Genomic DNA, 23,258 nt, shown 5'->3' with positions numbered 1-23,258 from the left:
TCAAGTCTGGGTAAGTGGCAGGGGCGGCAGCAGCAGGGCTCCTGAGAGGCGTGCTCTGACACCAAAGGTCTGGGTGCCTGTGTACACTACACTCAAGCGAGAGCCTCAGTCCCTGAGGTTGGGGACAAGGACCCAGGGCCTTCTTAGTAACCCAACACACAGAAGAGTGCTCCTAGTCTCATCCACCCCTGGCACCACGGTCAAACCTGACCTTGAGATGGTGAAAGGACCTAAAAGCTAGTATCTGGAGCCACAGAAACTGCCGGAAGCGCTGCACTGACAGGGCTGCATGGGTGCCCTGGGTTCCCGGAGGAGCGGCTGGCAGCAGCAGCAAGAGGGAGAACTAGGCCCCACGAGATCCGGCTGGCCCCTGACAAAGACCGCTACTGTGCTGCTTCTCCTCTCACTGGGGAAAAAAACCACAATTTTTCTGAGGAAAGATTTGCCAAAAAAGGGCCACGAACATCCAGGAAAGAAAAAAAAAGGGGGGCAGGTAAGGAGAAAGACTAATCCCCAGGAGCACGTTATTAACAGTTACTGAAAGACTCAACACCCGTGTGTGATGACAAGCACCTGTCAGCTCTGGAGAAGGAATAGGGGATACTTAAAGCAAGGCCCCGACCCAGGGCCGGAAGCCACCACTCAGGGGCCATGTCAGTCTGCTTCCCCTGCTGCTCCAAAACCTGCATCAGGCTCACTGTCCCGTGTCCCCTGTGTGACCTGGAGGAAGGCCCTCTCATCCCTCCAATCAGTTAACACCTGTTTTAAATTCCTCAATCCTACCAGCTGTGTTGCACCTCGACATTGAACAAATTTCAGGATACGGCACCATGTATCTACCTGGTGTGCACTGACATTTATTTGGATATAAAATAATTATGATATAGATAATTATAGCCAACACCATTGTGTTTCCCTATAGCCAGGGACTATAAATATGCACTAAGTGTTTTATATACTTGCTTTCAATTAAACCTCATTACAGCTGGAGGGAACTGATATTGCTATTATCCCCATCTTAAAGAGGCAGCCACTGAAATCCCAAGAGAAGGTTACATGACTATAGGGCATCGAGTGAGAACTGGAAGCTCTGGGATCTCCCCAGGAAAAGGCAAATGAAACCACGGTGAGAAACTGCTGTTTACTTTTTAAACTGGTCTAAACAGAAAACCATACCATATGCTGCCAAGAACACAGAGTCACTGAAACCCGTGCACAGTGAGGGTGAGACGGTCAATGGCACAGGCGTTCAGGAAAGCAGCCAGACCAACACCAGATGTCCCGGCAAACCCTCTGCTAGGCAGTCCTACTTGAGATGTAGGTAGCCTCACGTCCACGCATGCAGAAACGTATATGCAAATATTTAGAGCAGGTTTATTTATAGTTACCCAAACCTAGAAAAACCCAAATGACCACCAACTAGAGGATGATAAACACATGGTGGCATGTCCATCAAATGCAGCAGTTACCATTTAGAATGAACAGGAACAAATCACTTAACACAGGCAACAGTGTGGACGAGCCTCAGATGTATGATGGTCAAAGACGCCAGACTCGCAGGCCGCATGAATCCACCTACGGCATCTGGGAAAGGCCAAAGTGCTGGGGAAGAAAACTGAGGAATGCTTCCCCGAGGCCGGGGCTGGGAGCTGACCACAGAGGGACAAAAGAGAACCTCTGAGAGCAAAGGGAGTGCTCTTTGGATTGTGGTGATTGTCACGTGATTGGTACATTTGTCAAAACTCCAGGAACTGCAACCCCCAAATCATAAATTTTACTGCATGCAAGTCAAACCTAAATAAAACTAACATTAAAAAAAAAATTCATACTGTAGTGACTTGGCCACATCAGTGTTTATGGCAGCTCAATTCACAGTAGCCAAGCTATGGAACCAAGAGATGAATGGATGAAGAAAATGTGGTATCTATACACACAACAGAGCATTACTCAGCCTAAAGAAGAATGAAACTATGGCATCTGCCAATAAATGGATGGAACTGGAGACTATCATGCTAAGTGAAATATGCTAGTCAGTCCCCAAAAACAAAAGGCCAAATGTTCTCTCTGATAAGCAGATGCTAACACACAATAAGGGGAGGGGAGGGAAGAAGAAAAGTTCATTGGATTAGACAAAGAGGAATGAGGGGAAGGGAGAGGGGCTGGAAATAGGAAAGACAGCAGAATGAGTGGGACGTCACTTTCCTGTGTTCATATATGAACCCACGACCAGTGGAACTCCACACTATGTACAACCACAAGAATGGGAAGTCGTACACCATGTATGTAGGATATGTCAAAATACATTCTCCTGTCCTATAAAACCAAAAAGAACAAGTGAAAAAAGATTTCCCTGAAGATAGGCCCAGGCATTGGTCAGTCTCATTTGTTCAAAAGTTGCTGAAGGATTTATTACCAAGTCTGTCACTTGAGCTAAGTGGTAAAGAAGAGTAAATGATGCTAAGCTTTATTATTTTTCTATTTCTCTTCTGTTCTTTGGCAAAAAATAATTAATGGGGGAAAAAGTAACTGACAAGAGACAGCCAAGCAGGGGGGACCCAAGGCAGATGCGACCTGGGGTCGAGTGCCTGCGGGCACTGCCTGGGAAGCAGGACGCACCTGAGCATGCTCCGCGACCTTTGGGTGAGAGACCTCAGTTTCACCAGGAGTTGAGGCTGCCTCCGCATGGTCATCATCTGCTGGAAAACACTGCCTTGCGCTGTCAAAACAGAAACAGACCCACAGCTGTCAGCGCTCGGAACGGGCGTTTGGTAAGACTATTAAGTGAGAGGTCAGCAAACTGGTGGTTACAGCAGGCAGGAGGCGCCCACACCCCTCCGGCTGTCAGAAGAGATCGGGCGGTGACAGCAACCTGGGGCCTCCCTACAGCACCCCCTGGCCACTAGGGCAGATAGCCGCAGCAGCACACAGAGAAAGGGGGAAGGGCACATGCGGCCCCAGGAAGAAGCACCTGCACCCCAAACCCCAACTCCTTCCTGTTTCCAGGAGGAGAGAGCCTGGCACCGGGGCAGCAGCCAGGGTTGGTGTCCTGGACCACACAAGGACGGGAGGGCTGAGGCGTGCGAGGGGGCTCCAGCCGTCAGCCCGCAGCTCCCCGAGGGAGGGCCCATCTGTGCTGCCCTCCACTCCCTTCCCTAGTGTCCCCTGGCCAACAGACATACTGATGGGTGCTCCATCTTCCTGGAGGGTGGCTGGAGGGTGAGGTGGCATGCATGTCACGATTTCAATGCCTACACGCCCTGACCCCGAAATGGGCCATCTCTGAGGCAGCCGGCTTCACTCACTCTGTACCTGCCACAGCATCAGCTCAGCGTTCAGCGACAGAACTAACGCAGGGCCCCATTTCTCATGATTTTCAATATTATAGTCTTACATGTGCTGCCCAAATAATAATCACTTAGATAAAAATGACTAAGATCACATCACCAAATGGCACAGCTTAAAACATGTGAATCCAAGTAGAAACTGTCATGCTTACTGGAATATGGCTGCCTTCTCTGAAGCCTCTGCCATTTGTTTCATCTTTAAGGAAGAGGAGGTGCCACGGTTTGGATCTGAGGTGTTCCCCAAAGGCCCACAAATTAAAGGCTTGGTCACCAGCCTGTGGCACCGAGGGAGAAGGTGTGGGACCTATAAGAGATGGGGCCTTATGGGAGGAGGCTAGGACACTGGTCAGTTGAAGATACTGGACCCCAACCCTTCCTCTGAGTCCTGGCAACCATGAGATGAACAGGCCTCCTCTGCCATGTGCTCCCACCATGACGTCACAGGCTCAAAGAACCGGCCAAGCAATCATGGACGGAAACCCGTGAAGCAAAATAAACCTCTTTCTTCTGAAGTTGATTATCTCAGGTACGTTGTCACAGTGACGGAAAGCTGACTGACAGAAGGCAGCGCCCCACTGCGTACCTCTTCTGGACACTGAAGGGTCCACTTCAACACCTTTTTCATAAGGAGTGCCACCATTCAAGAAGAGCTCGTAAGTTCTGTGAAAGAATAACATACTATGATGGCTGCGCATGGCGGGCATTCCGTAGACACCCGAACCAGAAGTGAAACATTTTTAGCACAAATGTATTCATTCTATTTATGTCTCATTGATGAATGAGAATGACAGTGTCGACCCTTCCATGGGGTGTCATCTCAGCCAAGAGACTCTGTCCCAAGCTCAACCCAGGAAATGTATTTATATGAAAATGAGAAAGATTACTTTTTGTTATTAAGATGGGCCTGAGGCTGTAGCTCAGTGGTAGAGCACTTGCCTTGCACACGTGAGGCACTGGGTTCGGTCCTCAGCACCACATAAAAATAAACAAATAAAAATAAAGATGTTTTGACTTGAATGACTTGTTAATAGCAAGTAATTACTGTTTTTAAATGTGTTGAATCAATATTTGAAATTAAGCCATTATGAATTTATATGATTTTTAAAATAAAACAGTAATACAGATCGTTGTAAAATGTTGTAATGGGGGCTGGGGTTGTGGCTTGGAGGTAGAGCGCTTGCCTAGCATGCGTGAGGCACTGGGTTCGATCCTCAGCACCACATAAAATAAAAAATAAAGATATTGTGTTTACTTATAACTAAAAAATAAATATTTAAGAAAAATGTTGGAATGGCATAGACAGGACACGTAAAAAGTGAAAAATTCCTCTGTCCTTCCCCCTAGTTCAGTAAGTCTCCTGCCCTGTCACCCACCCTGTGACTCCCTGTGCCTCATAATACACATCAGAATGCTTCCCTATCGACTGAGCTCCACCTCCTAGGAAATAACTGGGACCTCACTTTGCCAAGGTGGAATTTTGGATGTTTCCTTATTTTTTTTTCTTCTAAGTATAAATGAAAATCCTGAACATATTTTTTAAAGAATCATAAGAAACTTGGGTTTCTGTATTAACTCCTGATAACAGGGCGCCCTCCTGCTCCGGCTAGGATGAGGCTAGAAACTAGGGTTCAGAACTTTCACGTCTGCCCAGTGGTAAGGAGGCTGTGCAGGGCATGTTATCCAAGTTAATCCTCACCAGGAGCTTGTGGGGTAGGAATTATTCCCCTAGATTAAAGGTGGGGGGAATTTGGATACTATGGCGCATACCTCCTGTTATACAGGCAGTGTGGGACCCAGCACCCTGAGTTTCTGTAATGACAAATTTAGGATCTTGATCCCCATCCTCCCTACTGCTTGTCCATCTGTAGCCCTCTGTGAATGTCTTGTTTATATCCTAGACTTAGATCTTTATTTTCCCCATTTAAATATTCATATGAGCTGGGTGAGGAGGCACATGCCTATGATCCCAGTGACTTGGGAGGCTGAGGCAGATAGATCACAAGTTCAAAGCCAGCCTCAGCAACTTAGTGAGGTCCTAAGCAACTCAGCGAGACTCTGTCTCAAAATAAAAAAATAAAAAGGGCTGGGGATGTAGCTCAGTGGTTAAGCACCCCTGGGTTCAATCACTGGAACCAATAAATAAATAAATAAATATTCAGATGATCTTTTACTTATTAATTTTCAAGGGCTCTTTTTACATTAGGGCTAACAACATTCCAACTTTGTGGTATGCATGATGATATTTGCTTCTAGCTTGCATTATGCTTTTAAAGTTAAAATTTGCTTACAGGAGGGCTGAGGCTGAGATAGAACACTTGCCTAGCAAGTGTGGGGCCCTGCGTTCAGTCCTCAGTACCACATAAAAATAAATAAATAAAGGTATTGTGTCCAACTACAACTAAAAAATAAATATTAAAAAAATTGCTATAATTTCAATGTCCTACACAGATTCGCAGAGGACCTGGGGACCCTGGACTTAGCTTTCGCACTGTTTTCATCATGATGGAATGTGCCAGTACTTCAGGGAACAGTCCCAGCAGACAGACAGTGCAAGCATATTCTAGAACACGTCCTATGTGTCCTTCTTCCTCTCTGGGTGAGAGTGCGTGTGTTGCTTTCATATTTTACTTTATACAACACTAAAATCAACATTAAAAGCCCTCGCCCCAAAAGCTGTTGACATGCCAACAGAACAAATCTGAGTTCCTTGATCCTAAAAAAAGAACTTCTACAAAATCACACAACTGCTAGGAATACACAGCGCACTTACTTTGCTGGTATTGGAACGCCACTGGCATCGAAGAGCCTGAGAAACACCCAGCCGCAACTTAACTCTCCTCTCTCACCCGTTGACTAGGAAATAAAACAAGTCTGAGAAACAACATCTGAACGAGTCAAATTATAAGCACATGCAAGCCCCTGAAAGGAACAAGGCCAGTATCCCCCCTTAGGGCTAAGCAGTTCTGCCCCAGAAAATAAAATGAAACGTGGTGGGTCCCACGGTAGAGCAGAGGTGGCACTTTAAGTGATGCTCACATTTTGTCAAAATTTCCCTTGAAAATCCCTGAAACTGATGATGTGCTAACAGGTGCCTCAGGAGCTGAGCACTTCCTGTGGCATCACCCAGAGGCACATGGGTGCTCCTGGATCAGCAAGCTCTGTCCCCCTGCAGTGGACTGTGGGGATTCAGCATGCAAAGGCCTTGACACCTGGAAGTCTGCCCCACTGTTCACTGCCAGAGGCCACTGGGCCTGGCTCCAGGCTGCTCCTCTCCTCGCTCTGACTCATCTGCGACTCCCCTGGGTGTACTTGTCCTAAAGAAACGCGGGATGATGCAGTACACAGGGTACCTGTGGTGGCTCTGGGCTACGAGGGGCCGGGTTCCTATACTGCATTCAGATGCTGCTAGGGGGTGGGAGATGGGGGGCTGCTAGCACAGCCACACCTCGGCTCCAGCAGTTCACATGACACCATGCTTCTGGTGTTCTCTGCACAGAACCGCCACTTGGCCAGGTTTCTCAATAAGAGTTGCTGACTGTAGGGCCAGGTGCACTGGGTCCTGGGGTTGGAGTGCCACGGTGCTTCTGATCACTTTCTGAAAACCCCTTCTGTTCTGAATTTCCGTTCTTTAGGAGCTCTGGCGTTCACTGGTGCTACAACATGTAAGCAGGTCCTGTTCATCTTAAATGCCACTGAGAAAGCAGCACTGCCTAAGAATCATGAGCACTGCCAGCTCTCTCTGCCAGAGATGAAAATCCCACCCAGGGAGACCCACACTCCGGCACTCATTTTTTTTTTTTCCTTGTATTGGGAACTGATCCCAGGGGTGCTTCACCACTGAGCCACATCCCCATCCCTTTTACTTTTTTATTTAGAGACAGGGTCTCACTAAGTTGCTTAGGTCCTCTCAAAGTTGCTGAGGCTGGCTTTGAACTTGCCATCTTCCTGCTCAGCCTCCTGAGTCGGTGAAATCACAGGCCTGCACCACGGCACCTGGCCTGCCAATTCCCTTTTAACTGGTATATTATAAAGTGACATTTATCTTGCGTCTGACATACATTGCGAATATAAGAAATTCCAAGTTCAAATAATATTCCCAGGTCTGGAGATGAAGAATTGGACCTGATAAAACAGTCGCCATGGAGCAAGCATGGCAAGATGCCAGTGACCTGGAACAATAAAGAAACGTGGGTTACTGACCACAGTGCACAGTGGGAAGGGGCGGTCTGCCCCGTCCAAACACAAGGCTTGTGCCTCTGCATTACCACAAAGGTCTCTTAAGGAAAGTTAAGAGCAGACGGACTGACCCATCCACACCACTGACTTGGTAAACACACTCAGCTCCCTTGTTGAGGGAAACATCTTTCTCTTCACTTACTTTTCTCCGAGCAGGGCTAACATACAACGTGTGCGGCACACCGCCCCCGAGGTGCTCGAGGCCCACCTGGCATATGTTATAAGGTTTTTATGCCAATCACTGTTCATTTTAAACAGAATTGAGTGGCTGGGCACACACGTCTGCTGGGCTTTCCTGATGCCTTCCTGGAACAGGCCCCCTCCCCTTGGGCTCCTCCTACCCCTCTCCGTACACAGCACATCCTCCCTTTCTTGCCTATAAAACCCTACCCAGTCTTTAAGGTCTAGTTTTCTTTTACAAAACCTCCTGAGGCTCAAGGGCTAGAATTAACTTCCCCCTCCTCTGTGTTTCCCAAAGCACTTGGAGCCCCATATCCTCACAGCCTGCCTGAGCCGGAGTAATCCATAGTGCCCGCCCCACAGGGCAACTCTAAGGATTGAATAAAGCGGGGACCCAAGGGCCTGTGCGTGGCTAGAGCATCCTAAGTAAAGAGCATTCTTATTATTTGCAGCTGTGTTTCTTCCCCACTGACATACAAGTAAACCCTCATGCACCTAGGAACAATGTGGGCACGTAACGGATGCCTCCATTCATTCAGGAAGGTGACAAGCACTTAGTTATTCCTCCCAAAGCTCACCTTTATATCCTGAGAAAGCATGACACACAGCTGTGCGTCACAGAACTGTAAAATGACAGGCCCAAAGATATGTGGTGTGTCTCCCTGGAGGCAGGGAGGTCAGGAGGTCAGGAGGCCACGCTCACTTTCAGGCATTGTGCTGTAGTCAAGCAAGGATGCCTGCAGCACCCAGAGAGCGGCGGGCCTCACTCACAGCCAGTGCCCTCTCGATGAACCCCCATTTGTGTTAAGATCTTTATTAGGAGAAGGGTAATTAGGGTGCAGTAATAAAGGGAGTTAGTTGTGGGAGGGAAGTAAACACTCAAGTAATGAAACCTGGGGGTGGAAGTAGGTGAACTACAGACAATTCGTATTATAAAAAGAACAGAGAGACATCTTGGATTCACTAGCATCCATCCCTACGAGCCTGACTCAGTGGTATAAACCTTAACCTCATTCCAGTTCTGACAGTCTGGAGTGTACTGGTTCTTTAGGCGTCACCTTTCATTCATCAGAGGAAAACACAACTGTCATTAGTGCAGTCGTAAGACTCCATTTCTGAAAAAACACTTCACTTCCTAAATTTTATCTTCTTGTCTGCATTTTTCATCAAATGGGCATTTCCTAAAATTGAAATCCAATGAATAGGATGATTCATTGGAATTATAACCTTGGTGGGTCAGAAACACAAATAATTTTAATCAAAGTCCTCCTAGAACAGTAAAGAATCTAAGGGTTCACATGAGGCTCCATGTGTTCTGTGCTAAATGTGACGCCTCCACAGCCTCGTCTCAGGTCTTAACTGCTGACCGCCCAGGAGGAAAGAAGGGTGTTTCCCGTTCTGCTACTCAGCAGATTTCTTACCTGGGGAGAAAAGGTCCAGGTTTTGGGCTTTTTGGGTTGCCACGTGGCCCTCACAGTGTGAATGTTGCTCAGGACCTGAAAGATTTTCCGATTTCAGATCAGGCTGTAGGAAGTTCTTTGAAACATCACCCTTCCGAGTCCCAGATAATTACCAGTGGCTATATTGGTCAGGGCAGAGGGAGAGGAAGGGGTTCCATTTTTTATTTCATGCAGTTCTGTAAGATCTGGGTTTCTTTCTACATCCAATATAGTATGCATCTAACTTTTCAAACAGTGAAAACAAGAGTCCCAATACTTCTTAATAAAACAATGAAGGAACTGATAAAATAGATTCAGATTTGTGCTCTTGTGACAGTAATAAACCATATCAAGTGAATACTCAATATCTGAGATATGCTTACTAGAAGAGGAAGTGACACTTCAGGTAGAAACTCAGAAGCCTACAGGATTAAAATAGAAGATCTAACCCTTGTGTCATCGGAGTCCCAGAGGAGAGGAGTTTAAAAGGTACTGTAGGAAATAATGGCTGAAAAATCCCCAATTTCAGCCAGACAGAAACCTACAGATTTAAGAAGCTGAGCAAATTCCAAACAGGGGAGACCCAAAAGGGTTTGTGCCAGGTACACCACACTTCTAAAGTAAACAGGAAAAAAAAAAAAACAAAAAAACCCACTGAAGGTAGCAAGAGAGAAAAACAGCCAGGTTAAGCCAGAGGAATGACTCAGATGGCAGTGAGTGTCTCGGCAGAAACCAGAGGCCAGGAAGAGGTAGCACCACGTTGTTTAAGTGGTAGACGAAAAGAACTGTCAACCCAGAGTCCCACATCTAATGGAAAGGTCCTTTAGGGAGGAGGGGAGACAGATACTCAGATAAAGCTAGTTTAAGAGAATCTGTCACCCTGAAAGGATGGTTAAAGGACACTCTCTGTACAGAAGGGACAACAATCTAAAGAAGGAATCTTGGAACATCGGGAAGGAGATCAATGGGAACAGTAAAGATCTGACTAAATACTACAAATTTTCTCAGTGGATGGTTGAAGCAAAAATTGTAAGACTGGGTGATGTGGTTTCAGTGTATGTACAGGAAATGTGCAAGCCAGTTGTGAGTGAATGAGGACAAAGAGAATTAGAGAGAGGGACAGTCTCTGCCTCTCTCTCCAACCAGAACACTGCCTGTGTGTTCAGCTGGGTGTGTAAAATGACACCAACAGCAAGCACCCAGGAAGCCACCCAGAGAGACCACTCAACACCACGTATAATTCAGAACGGAGTTCTAAGAAACGTCCAAGCCACACGCAAGAAGGAGGAAAGAGAACAGAGGACAACAGGGAGAGAGAACAAAGCCGGACTCCCTCCCAGCCCTAGAAAATAAAACAAAAAAAAAAAAAGCAGGCAACAGACCCAGAGGCTTGAGGCTCCCCCCAACGCTGCAGGTGTGGGTACTCCTGCCCTGTGAGGACTGTGGGTGCTGGGAGGGCATCCTGGAGTGGCGCTGCCCAGGCTTGACAACAGAGCTTTTCATTTGTAATAGGCTAGATTTGTTAAAGAAGCCTTCAAAAAGCAAATAATGCATTTTTCTAACTATTAAATATGATGTAAAACTTCTCAATTTCCAACTCTGATAAAAATTAATTTCATTAATGAACTTCTAGGATCTGGATATAAAATGAATCCCATATTTTCATGTTATTAAAGTGAAATTCTAGTTTTTGTTTCCTGTTCTCATGCGAGAACAGGAGAGTACAGCAGGTTCTCTCTTCTTGGTCACTGCTGACACCTCCTGGCGCGTTTGCAGTGGTGCTTTTGTGCACAGTAGCCCTCTGGTCACCCTTACTCCAAGTTCAGGTGGAAGAAAACCACCAGGGCAGCGCCACACCCAGTCCTCCCTACCTGTGTGCGTGTGACCACGGTCTATCCAGGAGTGGATGTCTGAGACCTACTGCCCGCTCCACACCGGCTCTCCCTCCACCCTCCACACTCAGCCCACCACCAGTCCCGTTGGTTCCCGCCTCCTGCATCTCCCCCCATCTGATCTCCACCCAAGCTGTAATCGTCATCACTCTTTTGGTTGCACTTATTATGCTCCATGTGTTGTTCTCCGTGCTTTACTTATATTAACCCAGATTCCTTGCATTGATCCCAGGAGGTACAAGAGGAGGAGCCTGAGAGCAAGGTCAAGGTCCCATGTTGTGCAAATGCCAGCGTCAGGGGCAATCCTAAGCAAGCTGGGTCCAGATTTTGCTTCTTGAAGATGATGCCTGTTGTCCTCTGCCTGCCATGCTGTGCCATGGCCCTGCCCCCAGTGGTCCACTTGAGTCCCCTCTGGCTGCCCTCTAATCCATTCTTCGGAGAGGAGCCAGAGATCTTTCTAGAACATGAATCTTATCATGTTACCTCCTTCAGTGCCCTCTGCTGTTTTTAGGACAGACGCGCACTGCTCCTCACACTGTCTGCCTTCCAGACACTCACTGTCAGGATTCCACACTGACGGCCACCCTGCTCCCCCTGGAGTCCCCTCCCCAGAGGGCCTCTGCCTGCATGTCCACGGAGGCCTGGGGCTCCTCAGCTCAGGGGGTGAGGCCGTGAGGAGCTGTCCTGTGGCTCCCACCCACTCTGGGAACCCCTCTAACTAGGCTTTAGCTGACATCTACCAGACTGTTTCACTTCCACTTTGTGTTTAGTACAAAATATTTTCTAATTTCCCTTTGACTCATTGATTATTTAGAAATCTGTTCATTTCCAAGCATTTGAAGACTTTGCCCATGGATCTTTCTGTTACTGATATCTAGCTTAATCTCATGTGCTCAAAGGCCATACGGTACATGGCTCTCAACTCTTTTAGACTCGTTTGGGTTTACTTTCTGACCCAGGTCCGCCTGTGTAGACTGGTGGATATTCCACATGCACTCAGAATGTGCTTCTTACTGTTTAGAGGTGAAGTGCTGCTCAATACTGATTCTACCTAGTTTGTCAATAGGTTAATCAATTCCTAATATCCTTTCTCATCTTCTGTCTGCTTGTTCTATATTCCTGAGAGAACAGTAGTGAAGTTTCCAATTATAATGGTGGCTTTTCCCATTTCTTTTTTCAGTTCCATCAATTTTTAGGTCATGTGTTTTAAAGCTCTAACATGGGGTGACTGGGTATGTATCTACTTTGACCTTTTTTTTTTTTTTTTTAATGCACTGGGGGTTGAACCCAGGGCCTTGCAGATGCCAGACAAGTGCTCAACAACAGAGCCACATTCCCAGCCTGACATTAATATCTTGAATAGTGAACCCTCGTCCCTTTAACTTACCTTTTCTATTTAAGGTGGGCTTTTTGTATGGAGCATCTAAGTGGGTCTCTCACTGTAAATTCTGACTTACATTCCCCTACATGTTAGGTATATTTTTATATGCCTCTTGGTTTCTCATGTTTTCTTTTTTGAAGGGCCTGTTCAAGTTTTTGCTCATTTAAAAAACTGAGTTATATTTTTATTTCTTAGCATCCTTGACTTGTTCTTAATCTTAGACTAAAAAAAAAAAAATTCTACATTTCACTGTCAATGATAGTAATTTAGGTTTTTCTTGTTCTTTATAAATTTGAAGAAGTTCTCATCTGTTCCTAGTTTGTAGATAATTTTTTAAAACTCGTGAATGGACACTGGAATTTGTCAATGTTTTTTCTATGTTTATTGAGATGTTCACATGATTTTTTCTTGTCTACTAATATGATGAAATAACATCACAATTTCGCATGTCCAATGCTGGCTGCACAGGTATGTACATCTGAACATGGGGAGAAATTCCAGCTGGTTGTGACCTACTGTCCTTTCTATAAATTGCTAGATCCAACTTGAGAATGTTGTTTAGGATTTTAGTTTCTATATTCATGAAGGATACTGGTCTTATAATGTCATCATTTGGTGTCATGTTTTTCCTAGATTTAGGAAATACTTTAGGGAATGTTTTCTCCTTTTCTATTCTTTGGAAGAGTTTGCATAAGATGGGTATTATTTCTTCCTTAAATGTTTGCGGGAAGTCACTAGAGTGAAGCCATAAGGACTTGGAGTTTTCATTGTAGGAAGTTTTTTAATTGAAGTTGTATTTTCTTTAAAAGAGAAATTCAAATTTTCTATTTCTTCTTATGTCAGTTTCAGTAAATTATGGTTTTTTATAAAATTATCTATTTCATCAATGTTGTCAGATTTACTGGCATATAATTCCTTATAATATCCCTTATTGTCCTTAGTGTCTGCAGGATCAGTAACGATGTTTCTATTTCAATGGGAGATATTGATAATTTGTTTTCTTCCTTTTTTTTTTTTTTTTTGTACCAGGGATTGAACTCAACCACTGAGCTACATCCCCAGCCCTGTTTTTTGTTTTTTTTTTTTTTGTTTTTTTTTAAATTTAGAGACAGGGTCTCACTGTGTTGCCTAGTACCTCACTGTTGCTGAGGCTGGCTTTGAACTTACGATTCTCCTATCTCAGCCTCCAGAGCTGCTGGGATTACAGGTGTGCATGTGCCATCTCACCCAGCTTTCTTTCACTCTTTTTAAAGTATCTTGGTCAGTCTTTCTGGGCATCTTTCAATTTTATTAATCTCTTCATTCAAAGAATCAACCTTAATCTCCATTGATTTTCTCTTCTGTCCATCTGTTTTCTATTTCATTAATTTCTACTCTTTGTTATTTCCTCTTTTCTACAATCTTAGGTTTAACTCACTCTTCAATTTCTAGTCTCTTAAGTTCCCAGCTTAGATCACTGATTTTAAACCTTCCCTCTTTCTAGTATATGCAATTAAAGCTACGAATTTCTACCTAAGCACCACTTAAGCTACATCTCATGAAAGATATATTATTTTTTTAGAAGTCATTCAGACTATCATTTGGTATTAGGTAAAAAATGGTCTTTTAGGAATCACGGAAGAGCTGAGTAGAAAAGGATTCCAGGAGACCTCACGGGAGATGGCGATGCTCCATATCTTGACTGGGGAGCTAGATATACATTGCATTTTCAAAAATGCATTGCTCTATCCTTAGACCTGAACTGTACACAATACTAGAAGACAGGTACCAGTCCCTCTCATAAGTGAAGAAATCTAAGGCCCAGATGGGTTAACTGTGTGTGTACCAACATCAGACACATAGCAACTGAAGAGCCAGGGTTAACCCACTGCAGTACCACGTACTCACACACACAGTGCACTCCACATTTAATATGTGGTATCACAGAAGGGCTTCTCTGTCATCCTGTGTGAGATGGTTCAACCCGGTGAGCTTACCTTACTGCCATCAAACAGACAGAGGCGAACATGTCTGCTGAGCACCTGGATGCTCGTTCCTGGGAGAGGAATCATCTTACAACTCCACAGGGTGAGGATTAAAGAAACACGACTTGGCCTTGACTTAATCTGAAAGAAAAATACAAAAACCTATTAATAGTAGTACAAATCCATTTCCAAAGCATCATTTGTAAAATATAGCTTAAGAAGATATACATAGAATACAAAAAGGAAAACTTTCACATGGATATACATACACAGAGTTTCAATAGTCTGTTCAAAATCAAACCCAGTTATTTCAGGTAAATTTTGCATAAAGTTATATTTGAAATATTTGCATTTTTTCTTAATCACTTAAAAACTTCAATGAAAAGACTACTAGTACTAGCAGGTAAAATATATGACCTGACCCTCGAATCACTGTATTCCAGTCTCCAGGTCCATTCCCATACGATGTGTGAAATTGTAGACAGTTGCCCTGGCATGACAACCAAGACACCTGGCATTAATGTCACCCAGCTACCTCCTCTTTGGCTTCTTAGATGCTTTGACATAGAATGTAATGTTTGGTCTGATTGTTCAAATCTATTTCACAGATAAAGGTCAGATTGTGAATAAATAAACTCACATTCTGTATTTTTATTTTTAAAGAACAGCTTCAATTAGCTAAATTTTACATTCTGCTTTACGATCACAAGCCTTTTCATTTAAATAATTTATATTGTTGCAAAAGATAAGATAATTTCAATAATCTGTCACATTTTTATTTCAGTAATGAGAGCTGGGTTTTTAGTTCCTGGGCACAAGTTCATGACATTAACTGTGATCTGCTCAAGCACTGGTGCACCAAGCAGCCCCTCTCTGCCCACTTGCAATACAGCACCTCCTACTAAGGCGCCAGTTGATGCTCAGGGTGAGAGGAATAGGGGCACCAAGTTCTGCACCCCCACTTCCTACCACCCTGGCCACCACTGAAGGGTAAAGTCAAGGTAAACGGGAAGGGAATGACATACTCTAATGCAGTTTATATCTGTTACAGGCAGATATAAAGTAGAATTAAAGATCAAGAGCATATTCTACTTCAAATACTGGGATAGCAAAAATCTTTTATTCTTGGTGGTACCCAAAAAGTGTGATCATGAAGTTCTGCCGACTTCTTCATTCCCACTCAACTAAGATCATGTCACTCTTATTCCTCCTGATGGAGCTGGCAGCTTCCCACTGCAAGAGATCTGAGATGAGCCGCTTGCAGAGAGCAAAGTCTGCTCAGCTCTTGGTCTCAGTCCATGGTCGCTTGGCTCCACTGTTTTGGGGCCAGTGGCGAGGCAGGGAATCAGAGCGGGGAGCACATGGTGGCGTGATGTGTCACCTCGCAGCAGCCAGGAAGCAGATGGGAGAGAGGCAGGGGCTGGGGTCCCACAATCCCTTCATGGGTGTGGCCCAGCCATGTAACTTCCTCCCACTAGGCCCCAGCTCCAGGTCCTACCACCTCCCAATAGCCCTCAGGCTGGCAGCAAGCCTTGACCCACGGGCCGTGGGGCATCTATCCAAAGCACAGTGCTGGCCAACACTGACTGCGTTCTCATACTCTGCCAGGCTCTGCCAAAGCCTTCGTAAATTCTCACAACCACTCGATGTTAGAAGGACTGTCATCCCTGTTCCCAGATGAAGACACTGAGGTAAAGCATGATGAACAGGGAGACTCAGTATTACGTCCTTTGTGGCGATGGGAGGAGGGCGCAACCGCTAAGAGAAACCAGAGTCAGGGGACCAAGTCTAGGTGCTGCCTTGGCTATGTGAACACCACTGGTTTAAAACCACATGTCACTCATGTGCTGGCCCCAGGACAACGGCAGCCAGGCTGCAGCTTCTCTGCTGTCGCTGTACTCACGGTGCCTGTCTTCGCGTCCCACATCAGATCTCTGAAGGCCAGCTGTGACGCTGTGAGCTCAGGTTGTAGAAAGTAACTTGCTCGAAACTGATTCCCTGAAAAAACAGCTTTCCTTTATTTTCTTATGAAAAGAAGAATGAAATTCAAAACCAAAAGTCTTAAGACATTATGCTACAAATTTAGGAAACAGATATTTCCAAAATGCCAAGGGGCTTACTAGCAACTTGCTTTCCAAGACAGACGAACCAAGATAAAATCATGTTCAAATTTTAAGATAAAAACTGATAAAAGACTAACTTAAGATAGTTTTAAGGAAGATCTTAAAGAGTTTAGACCAACAACATGCTTCATGATGAAGATGATTTATTCAAATATTTCTATAAAATGCAGAAATCTGTAACATTTTTATATATTTTAGAAAAAATACATAACCATTAGTTTTGCTTCTTTTTAAATTTTTTTTAGTTGTTGATGTAACTTTATTTTTATTTATTTATATGTGGTGCTGAGGATCGAACCCGGTACCTCACACATGCTAGGCAAGTGCTCTGCCATTCAGCCCCAGCCCTGCTTCTTTCTTCACATACATGATTTTAGTTGTAGAGGCATACAATACCTTTATTTTATTTATTTACTCTTCCGTGGTGCTAAGGATCGGACCCAGTGCCTCACATGTGCTAGGCAAGTGGTCTACACTGAGCCCGGCCCCAGAACCTAGTTTTACTTCTTAACACAAAAGTGCAGGAATACATCCACAAAATGCACGAGGACCTTTTCAGCACTGAAGCCAGCGAGGGGTAGGTCTCGTATTTGGGAACTTATAGTGGCACTTCTGCTATCAAGACCACCCAATGCAAGTGAACTCCCCCTCCACTCTGCCAAAAGGTCCTACACAGCACCGGAGATGGGTATGACCTGTCAGGAACGGAGCAGCCTACCTGCCCCCACCTCTATCCTGCTTTGGTGAAGAATTTTCTACTAAAAGTCTTTGATGTGTTCTGATATAAATAAAGCAAGCGCGGGCTCCATTCTTTGTTAGGAGCTAGACCCATCTGGTCAGCTTTGCCCATCGATGCCCCTGCTCTGAAACTGCTTTCCTGTGTTCTGAGGTCATCTCGTGGTACTTTTTTTAGCTGTTACTTCCCAGCCAGCCCATCCCTTCGGAGGGAAGCCATTCCCTTGCCCACGCGGGATATGGGAGATACATAAGCATTTTTATACTCCTCTTCCATAGTTTATCATGAAGAACATTTATTATAAAATCACTTATTTGTTTAAGAAATAATTTGAGTCCCTGCCCTGTGCCATGGGTTGTTCTAGGAGCTGGAAATGGAGCCGAGAGTCCTTGTTGACCTACAGCTAAGTAAAGGAAACAGAGAAGTAGGCACATGAGACTAGTGCGTGTGCTCACGGGGGTGGGAGGGAAGCTGCGCTGCTAGAGCGGGCATTGCTGCCAAGGTAGAAGGGACCCTGAGATTACAGGATGGAAAGGGGCAGCTGTTTGGGGAGGTCCAGGAAGAACCTTCCCAGCAGAAGTAACCTTGAAGTAGCCCTTCCACCCACAGTTAATGGCTCAGGCACATAGGAGCCAGCCTGTCCCTCATGACTCCCCTCCAAAATGAGCTTCTAGACAAAAGTTGCCAAGTACCGGGAAATTCAGGGATGAACAGGAATCAGAAAGCCCACTGGAGACGCTCTAGGAGAGCCCTTGCTGTGAAGAGGAGGAGAGGAAGGGAGGCTTCCTCGCTGGGACGGGATGGGCTGGTGGCACTGTGGTACGCTGCTCACAGTGGTGGCAGGGGAAGGCAGGGCAGGCAGGCTAGAGAAAAGGAAAGGGGTGGCGATTAAAGAGACTAGGGAAGGGCTGGAGCCCACAACACAGGTAAACAGATGGGCCTCTCATAGAACTGGGGTCCTTGCTTATGCTCCAAAGAGAAGTGAAACTCCGCACCTTCCTCAACTTGTTTTAGCTACCAAAGAAACATTAGCCTCCAAGCATGGCTGCAGAGGCCGAGCGCCACCGTACCTTCCTCCAGCAGCTGGGAGAGCATGGAAGGCCTGAAGCCTGCGGGAATAGCCCCCATGCTGGTTAACACATCCACGGTGTTCATCTGCCGAGGAGAGGACAAACAAAAGTGATCCATCCATGATTCCTCACCTCCCCACTATGTCCCTTCAGCACCACAGCAAGCACAACCCAACGGGAAAACACCACGTGCACATGTCGGGAAAGTGCTGCAACGTGACCCGATTCCTGAGAGGACATGGCCATCACTGGATCTGCACTCTCACAAAGACTTGGGGCCCACACAGTGCCGGGTGCAGAGCTTTGTGTTTCTAGATCAGCTGCTTCAAGTACATTCTGTCTGTAATGCTCCTGCTCCAGCCCCACCCCATACTGCACTGCCACTCAGCAGATGATACCGCTACTGACGCCCGAGGAGCTGTCAGGTGCTTTGCGTAAGTGCACCCCCACCCACCCGCACCTCGAGCATCTCCTTGGGAGTTAGAAGAGCAGTAAAAGGTCAGGAAGATGCTAACTGAACCGTTCATGGTGATTACTCACAGGGTGGAGAATTTTCATTTTGTCATGTCATTTTTTTAAAATGATAGGATTACAGACAGTGTCTTACCTTTCTGGGTTTTTCAGACTTTTCAAATAATAACTAAAATCTAATTCCAGCCTTTGCCAAAATAATAAATAATCTGGATAGGATCAATGAGAAAGATTCCGAGCTCTGAAATCACACCACGAATGAGATGATCTACTCTTCTTGTACAGAAGCCCTAATGAGAAATGCTGGTGGCAGCTCAAGTTTGCTAAGGCAGAAAGAGAAGCCTTCTGCCCTGCGCCTTCCACAACTGAGCCTAGGTAGATCTAGGCAGTCTCGAAGAGTCTCCATCCTGGTTTGAATCTGAACTCAACCGGAACTATAGATAATAACACACTAAGACATCCCAAATGTCTTAGTGTTTGCTAATATTTGCTAAAAATATTATAAGACATCAATATAAGGTATTATTAATAAGACAGCAGATACCAACCTCTGAGATAGCTTTTTGAACAGCACTGCAGTGGGTATCAGTTCTGGGGAGATGAAAGAGCAGGTAAGTGCAGGCGCAGCCTCTGCCCGTCACCACATGAACCAGAGAACAAGTACAAACACTCAGTAGATTCTGAAGACCAAACAATCTCTAGGCGAGTTGAAGCTAGAACTAAATGCACTAAAAATAATACAAAACTAAAGTAGCCATGACCTTTAAGTCAACAATAATATGAAAAGCTCTCTAGGTATAAGTTGACTCCATTTCTAGAAAATCTTGCATTATTTTAATAGTAAAAATAAATAAAAAGTCGGCAGAAGCTGCTCGCTCTCCGGCGCTCTATACCTCTGATCAGCTCCGGCTTCACTCGTCGTCCCCCTGGCGTCCTCCTCACTGCCCTCTTCACTTGTCGCCTGCTCCTCTTCTTTATCACAGGGCTGGAAAAGTGTTGAAACAGGAAGTGCTTTCCAACTAACACAAAAACCAACCAATAAAAATGCTACGACTTTCAGAAACTTTCAGGCACAGAGGGGAATTTAGTATGTGACAGGGAAAAAAATTTCAACCCATGACTGATAACTTCACTATGTGAAACAATGACAAAGACTAAAGTAAACAGCAATTTCACCAAAATAAATCCCAGGTAGAATTTATTCAAATGAAAAAAATTAAAATAATTACCTTTGATAGGAGAAAATAAATGTGGGGTAAAGCCCTTTGCAATTGATACCAAAATAAAAAAAAAATCATAAATGGAAATGCTAGCAGATTTCACTAATAAAAAATACACGCAGCTGAAGGTCAATAAAGAAACCATTAACATCAAATTCTAAGGGTTAATTTTATAAAAAGCTCTTATAAATCAAGAAAAAAATCCATTTGAAAAATGGTCAAAGAAACTGAACTGGTTATCCACAAAGAAGAAATGCAAATGGTCGTAAATCATATGAAAGGATGCTCAGCCTCATTCGGAGTATCACAAGTGCAAATAAAAACTATGAGGCTGTTTTGTTGTTCACATTGGCAAAGGTTGAGAAAGAATGGTATTGGCCAGCCTCGGCAGATGCCTGGAGAAATAAGCACTCTTAACATCGGAGGCCATAATTTTGCAAAGACAAAATTGGCAAAATAAATCAAAATATAAAGGTGTAAACCCTTTGAAGCACTGACAAGCATGTAGGAATTCACCCAAGAGGAACAACCAAGAGTCTACAAAGAGGTACATGCAGACTGATCCAAACAGGCTGCAGGTGGCCACCCTCCACCTCTTCCTCTCTAGCAGAACCCCTGACTCATCGGGCCTGCTGAGACTACATCTGGCCAGACAGCCTCCCTTGCAGCTAGGTGTGGCCTGGGGACTAAATATGCTGGTCGTTGAGACGTGGCTGAAGTTTTCAAACTTCCAGAAAACTTTTTACCTCCTTAGATAGCAGCTCATATTTCTTGATTCTTTCCTCTTTTCCCTTTTGCTGTTCAGAATCATTAAAGAATTTGGCCACTGACTTAACTAAAGAGGTAACCCAGGAAGAGCTGCCTCACCTGGCGCTATGGAATTCCAGGTGGAGCCTGAACCAGCGCCAGAAAGTCATCTTCACACCCCTTCCACGCGTGGGAGAAGATGCTGCTACCTCAGGTGAGCTGCTTTGGGGAGATTTTTTGGTAATTCATAGAAGCTAATTCTAGGTTCTTTGTGGCATAATTGATGGTGATTATAGGTTGCAAACACCCTGAATAAATGTCACCAAGAGCTGGAATGCTTGCTGCCTTCCAAAGGACGACCTAGACCTGTCCTGCCTGGTGCATAGCCCTTCGCCACCTGTGGCTACTGAGCTCTTCACATTAGCATAGGTTGAGATGTGCTGTCCACATAAACACACACTGGATTTTGAACCTAATATAAAACAAGTAACTCAATGTCCAAATATAGATCATCTGTTGAAACGATATTTTTGATATATTAGACAATATAAAATATTAAAAATAATTCCCCTATTTGTTTACTTCTTAATGTATATAATGAAAATATATATTTGTGTCTTTTGCTGGCAAAGAATTCCTAAAACTCTTGGAATTTCCTGAATTCTTATTCTTAAGAAGTTTTCTTATTCCTAAGAAGTTCAACCATTCTAGTGTGCAGGCTAGTGAGGTGCTTCTAGAGGACCCCCAGACAGCTTCAGGAAGGGATTAGAAGTTGGAACCTTCAGCTCTTCCTTCCAAACTTTGGGGAGGATGGAGGAGCTGGAGAGTAAATTCATCACCAATGGTCAGTGATTTAGTTAATGAGATTAACCAAACTTCCATAGAAACCCCGGGAGGTTGGGGCTTGGGTATCTTCCAGGTGGGTGAACACACAAAGGCTTTGGGGAACAGCACGCTTAGGTCCTGCACGCCCCACCTCAACATCTTGCCCTGTGTGTCTTCTTCACTTGTGTTCCTGAGTTGCATCCTTTATAATAAACTGGTACACCCAAGTATAGTTGTCCCGCAGTATCCTCAGGGGACTGGTCCCAGGAATCCCCATGGATACTAAACCTAAGGATGCTCTAGTCACTTATATAAAATGATACAGTATTTGCATATGACCTGTACACACCTTCCCACATACCTTAAATCATATACAAAATACCTATCATTTCTAACACAACGTAAATGCCATATAAATGATTATTATATTGTATAGTTTAGGAAATAACAACAAGAAAAAGAATTGTACATGTTCAATATAGATGCAACTGTTTTAAGATATTTTTGCTCTGTATCCTCAGATACAGAGGACAGACTGGAAAGTGTTCTCCCGAGTTCTGTGAGTCACCCTAGGGAATCATCAGACCCCTGCAGAAGGAGAGGAGACTTCTGAATTTTTAGCCAATCAGTCAGAAGTACAAGTGGCTGCTGGGACATGCGACCGGCATTTGAACAGAGGGCAGCCTAGTGGGACTGTGCCCTTACTGTGTGGACACCTGAGCTAAATCCAGGAGTTAAGGCCAGAATCCAACTGAGTTGCTGGACACTGGCTGGTGCTAAGGAGCTGATATGGAAAATGACACCCTGGTATCAGAGAATAACCCTGCCCCCACTGTCAGGAACTCAGTGTGGTCACTGGAAGACTTGGAATCCCATGTGTGGGTGTTTCTTATTTCCATCAGACAGAGCTCATCCAGACAGGTGTCTGTACCATGCAGCACGTGCTGCGACTCAGGACCAAACAGGCATGGACAGTATGCTGATATCTTGGTAAGGTGGTCATGTATTTGTGGAAGTAAACACCAAGTGAACAGTGGCCATGTTTTATGATAATAAATGCCTCTTAGTTGTTATAAACACCACCAGCTCACAGAGCCACCTCCTGATGAGAATGCTCCTGGGCTTACTTTTACCCGAGCTCTTCACAGGCCCCCAGGACCTCAATATACAATGTCCTCCTCACACCCTGTATCTGTGAAACTAAAGTAAATTTAAATTTCAAGTCATTCTCTAGTCAACTGATCCAAGAATATAGCTTAATGTTTAACTGAAAATGAGATCTATCTGAAGGAGAAAGCATAAACAACAAAGACTCACCTCCAGGTAGGTTCTGGGAATCAGACCTTCGTTTCCTTTGCTGTCCTTAGCTATCCACCAACCATCAGGCTTCTTCTCAATTACAAGAAGAATTTCCCCTTTCTTAAAGCAAAACAAAGTACAAATTTAAAAATAAAGCTCAATAGTCATGAGTAGCATTTCATTACTAATGCTTTAAAATATATACTGAAAAAAGGAAATATTTCCTTAATTCAATATTTATCCTAACTTTTATAAAATGCCTCCCTACTGCCATAACCCAATACCTTTGTGACTATAAATGAATCATTCCTTTGGGTTGCTCAACACACAT

The 23,258-nt window shown here is 44.6% G+C and overlaps 1 protein-coding gene across 3 annotated transcripts in view; it reads right to left on the bottom strand.

The window, feature by feature from the left end:
• Positions 1-23,258, bottom strand: part of LOC143386067 (nephrocystin-1-like) — a 47,798-nt gene that overhangs the window by 11,648 nt on the left and 12,892 nt on the right. Inside the window, exons 6-16 of one of the 3 annotated variants that reach the window (XM_076841413.1) lie at positions 22,946-23,047; positions 19,730-19,821; positions 19,385-19,427; positions 18,366-18,450; positions 16,340-16,434; positions 14,449-14,577; positions 9,182-9,256; positions 7,403-7,513; positions 6,115-6,197; positions 3,928-4,004; positions 2,617-2,716 (exon numbers count right to left, since the gene is read on the bottom strand). In XM_076841413.1, the coding sequence (XP_076697528.1) occupies positions 2,617-2,716; positions 3,928-4,004; positions 6,115-6,197; positions 7,403-7,513; positions 9,182-9,256; positions 14,449-14,577; positions 16,340-16,434; positions 18,366-18,450; positions 19,385-19,427; positions 19,730-19,821; positions 22,946-23,047 (992 nt within the window). Of the gene's footprint in view, positions 1-2,616; positions 2,717-3,842; positions 4,005-6,114; positions 6,198-7,402; positions 7,514-9,181; positions 9,257-14,448; positions 14,578-16,339; positions 16,435-18,365; positions 18,451-19,384; positions 19,428-19,729; positions 19,822-22,945; positions 23,048-23,258 lie in introns of those variants that run through there. The other 2 variants (XM_076841414.1, XM_076841415.1) reach the window with 2 other exon arrangements.

The sequence above is a fragment of the Callospermophilus lateralis genome, unplaced genomic scaffold, assembly GCF_048772815.1.
Source record: "Callospermophilus lateralis isolate mCalLat2 unplaced genomic scaffold, mCalLat2.hap1 Scaffold_1277, whole genome shotgun sequence".
Taxonomy (NCBI): domain Eukaryota; kingdom Metazoa; phylum Chordata; class Mammalia; order Rodentia; family Sciuridae; genus Callospermophilus; species Callospermophilus lateralis.
This window is presented reverse-complemented; position numbering and strand designations above follow the sequence as displayed.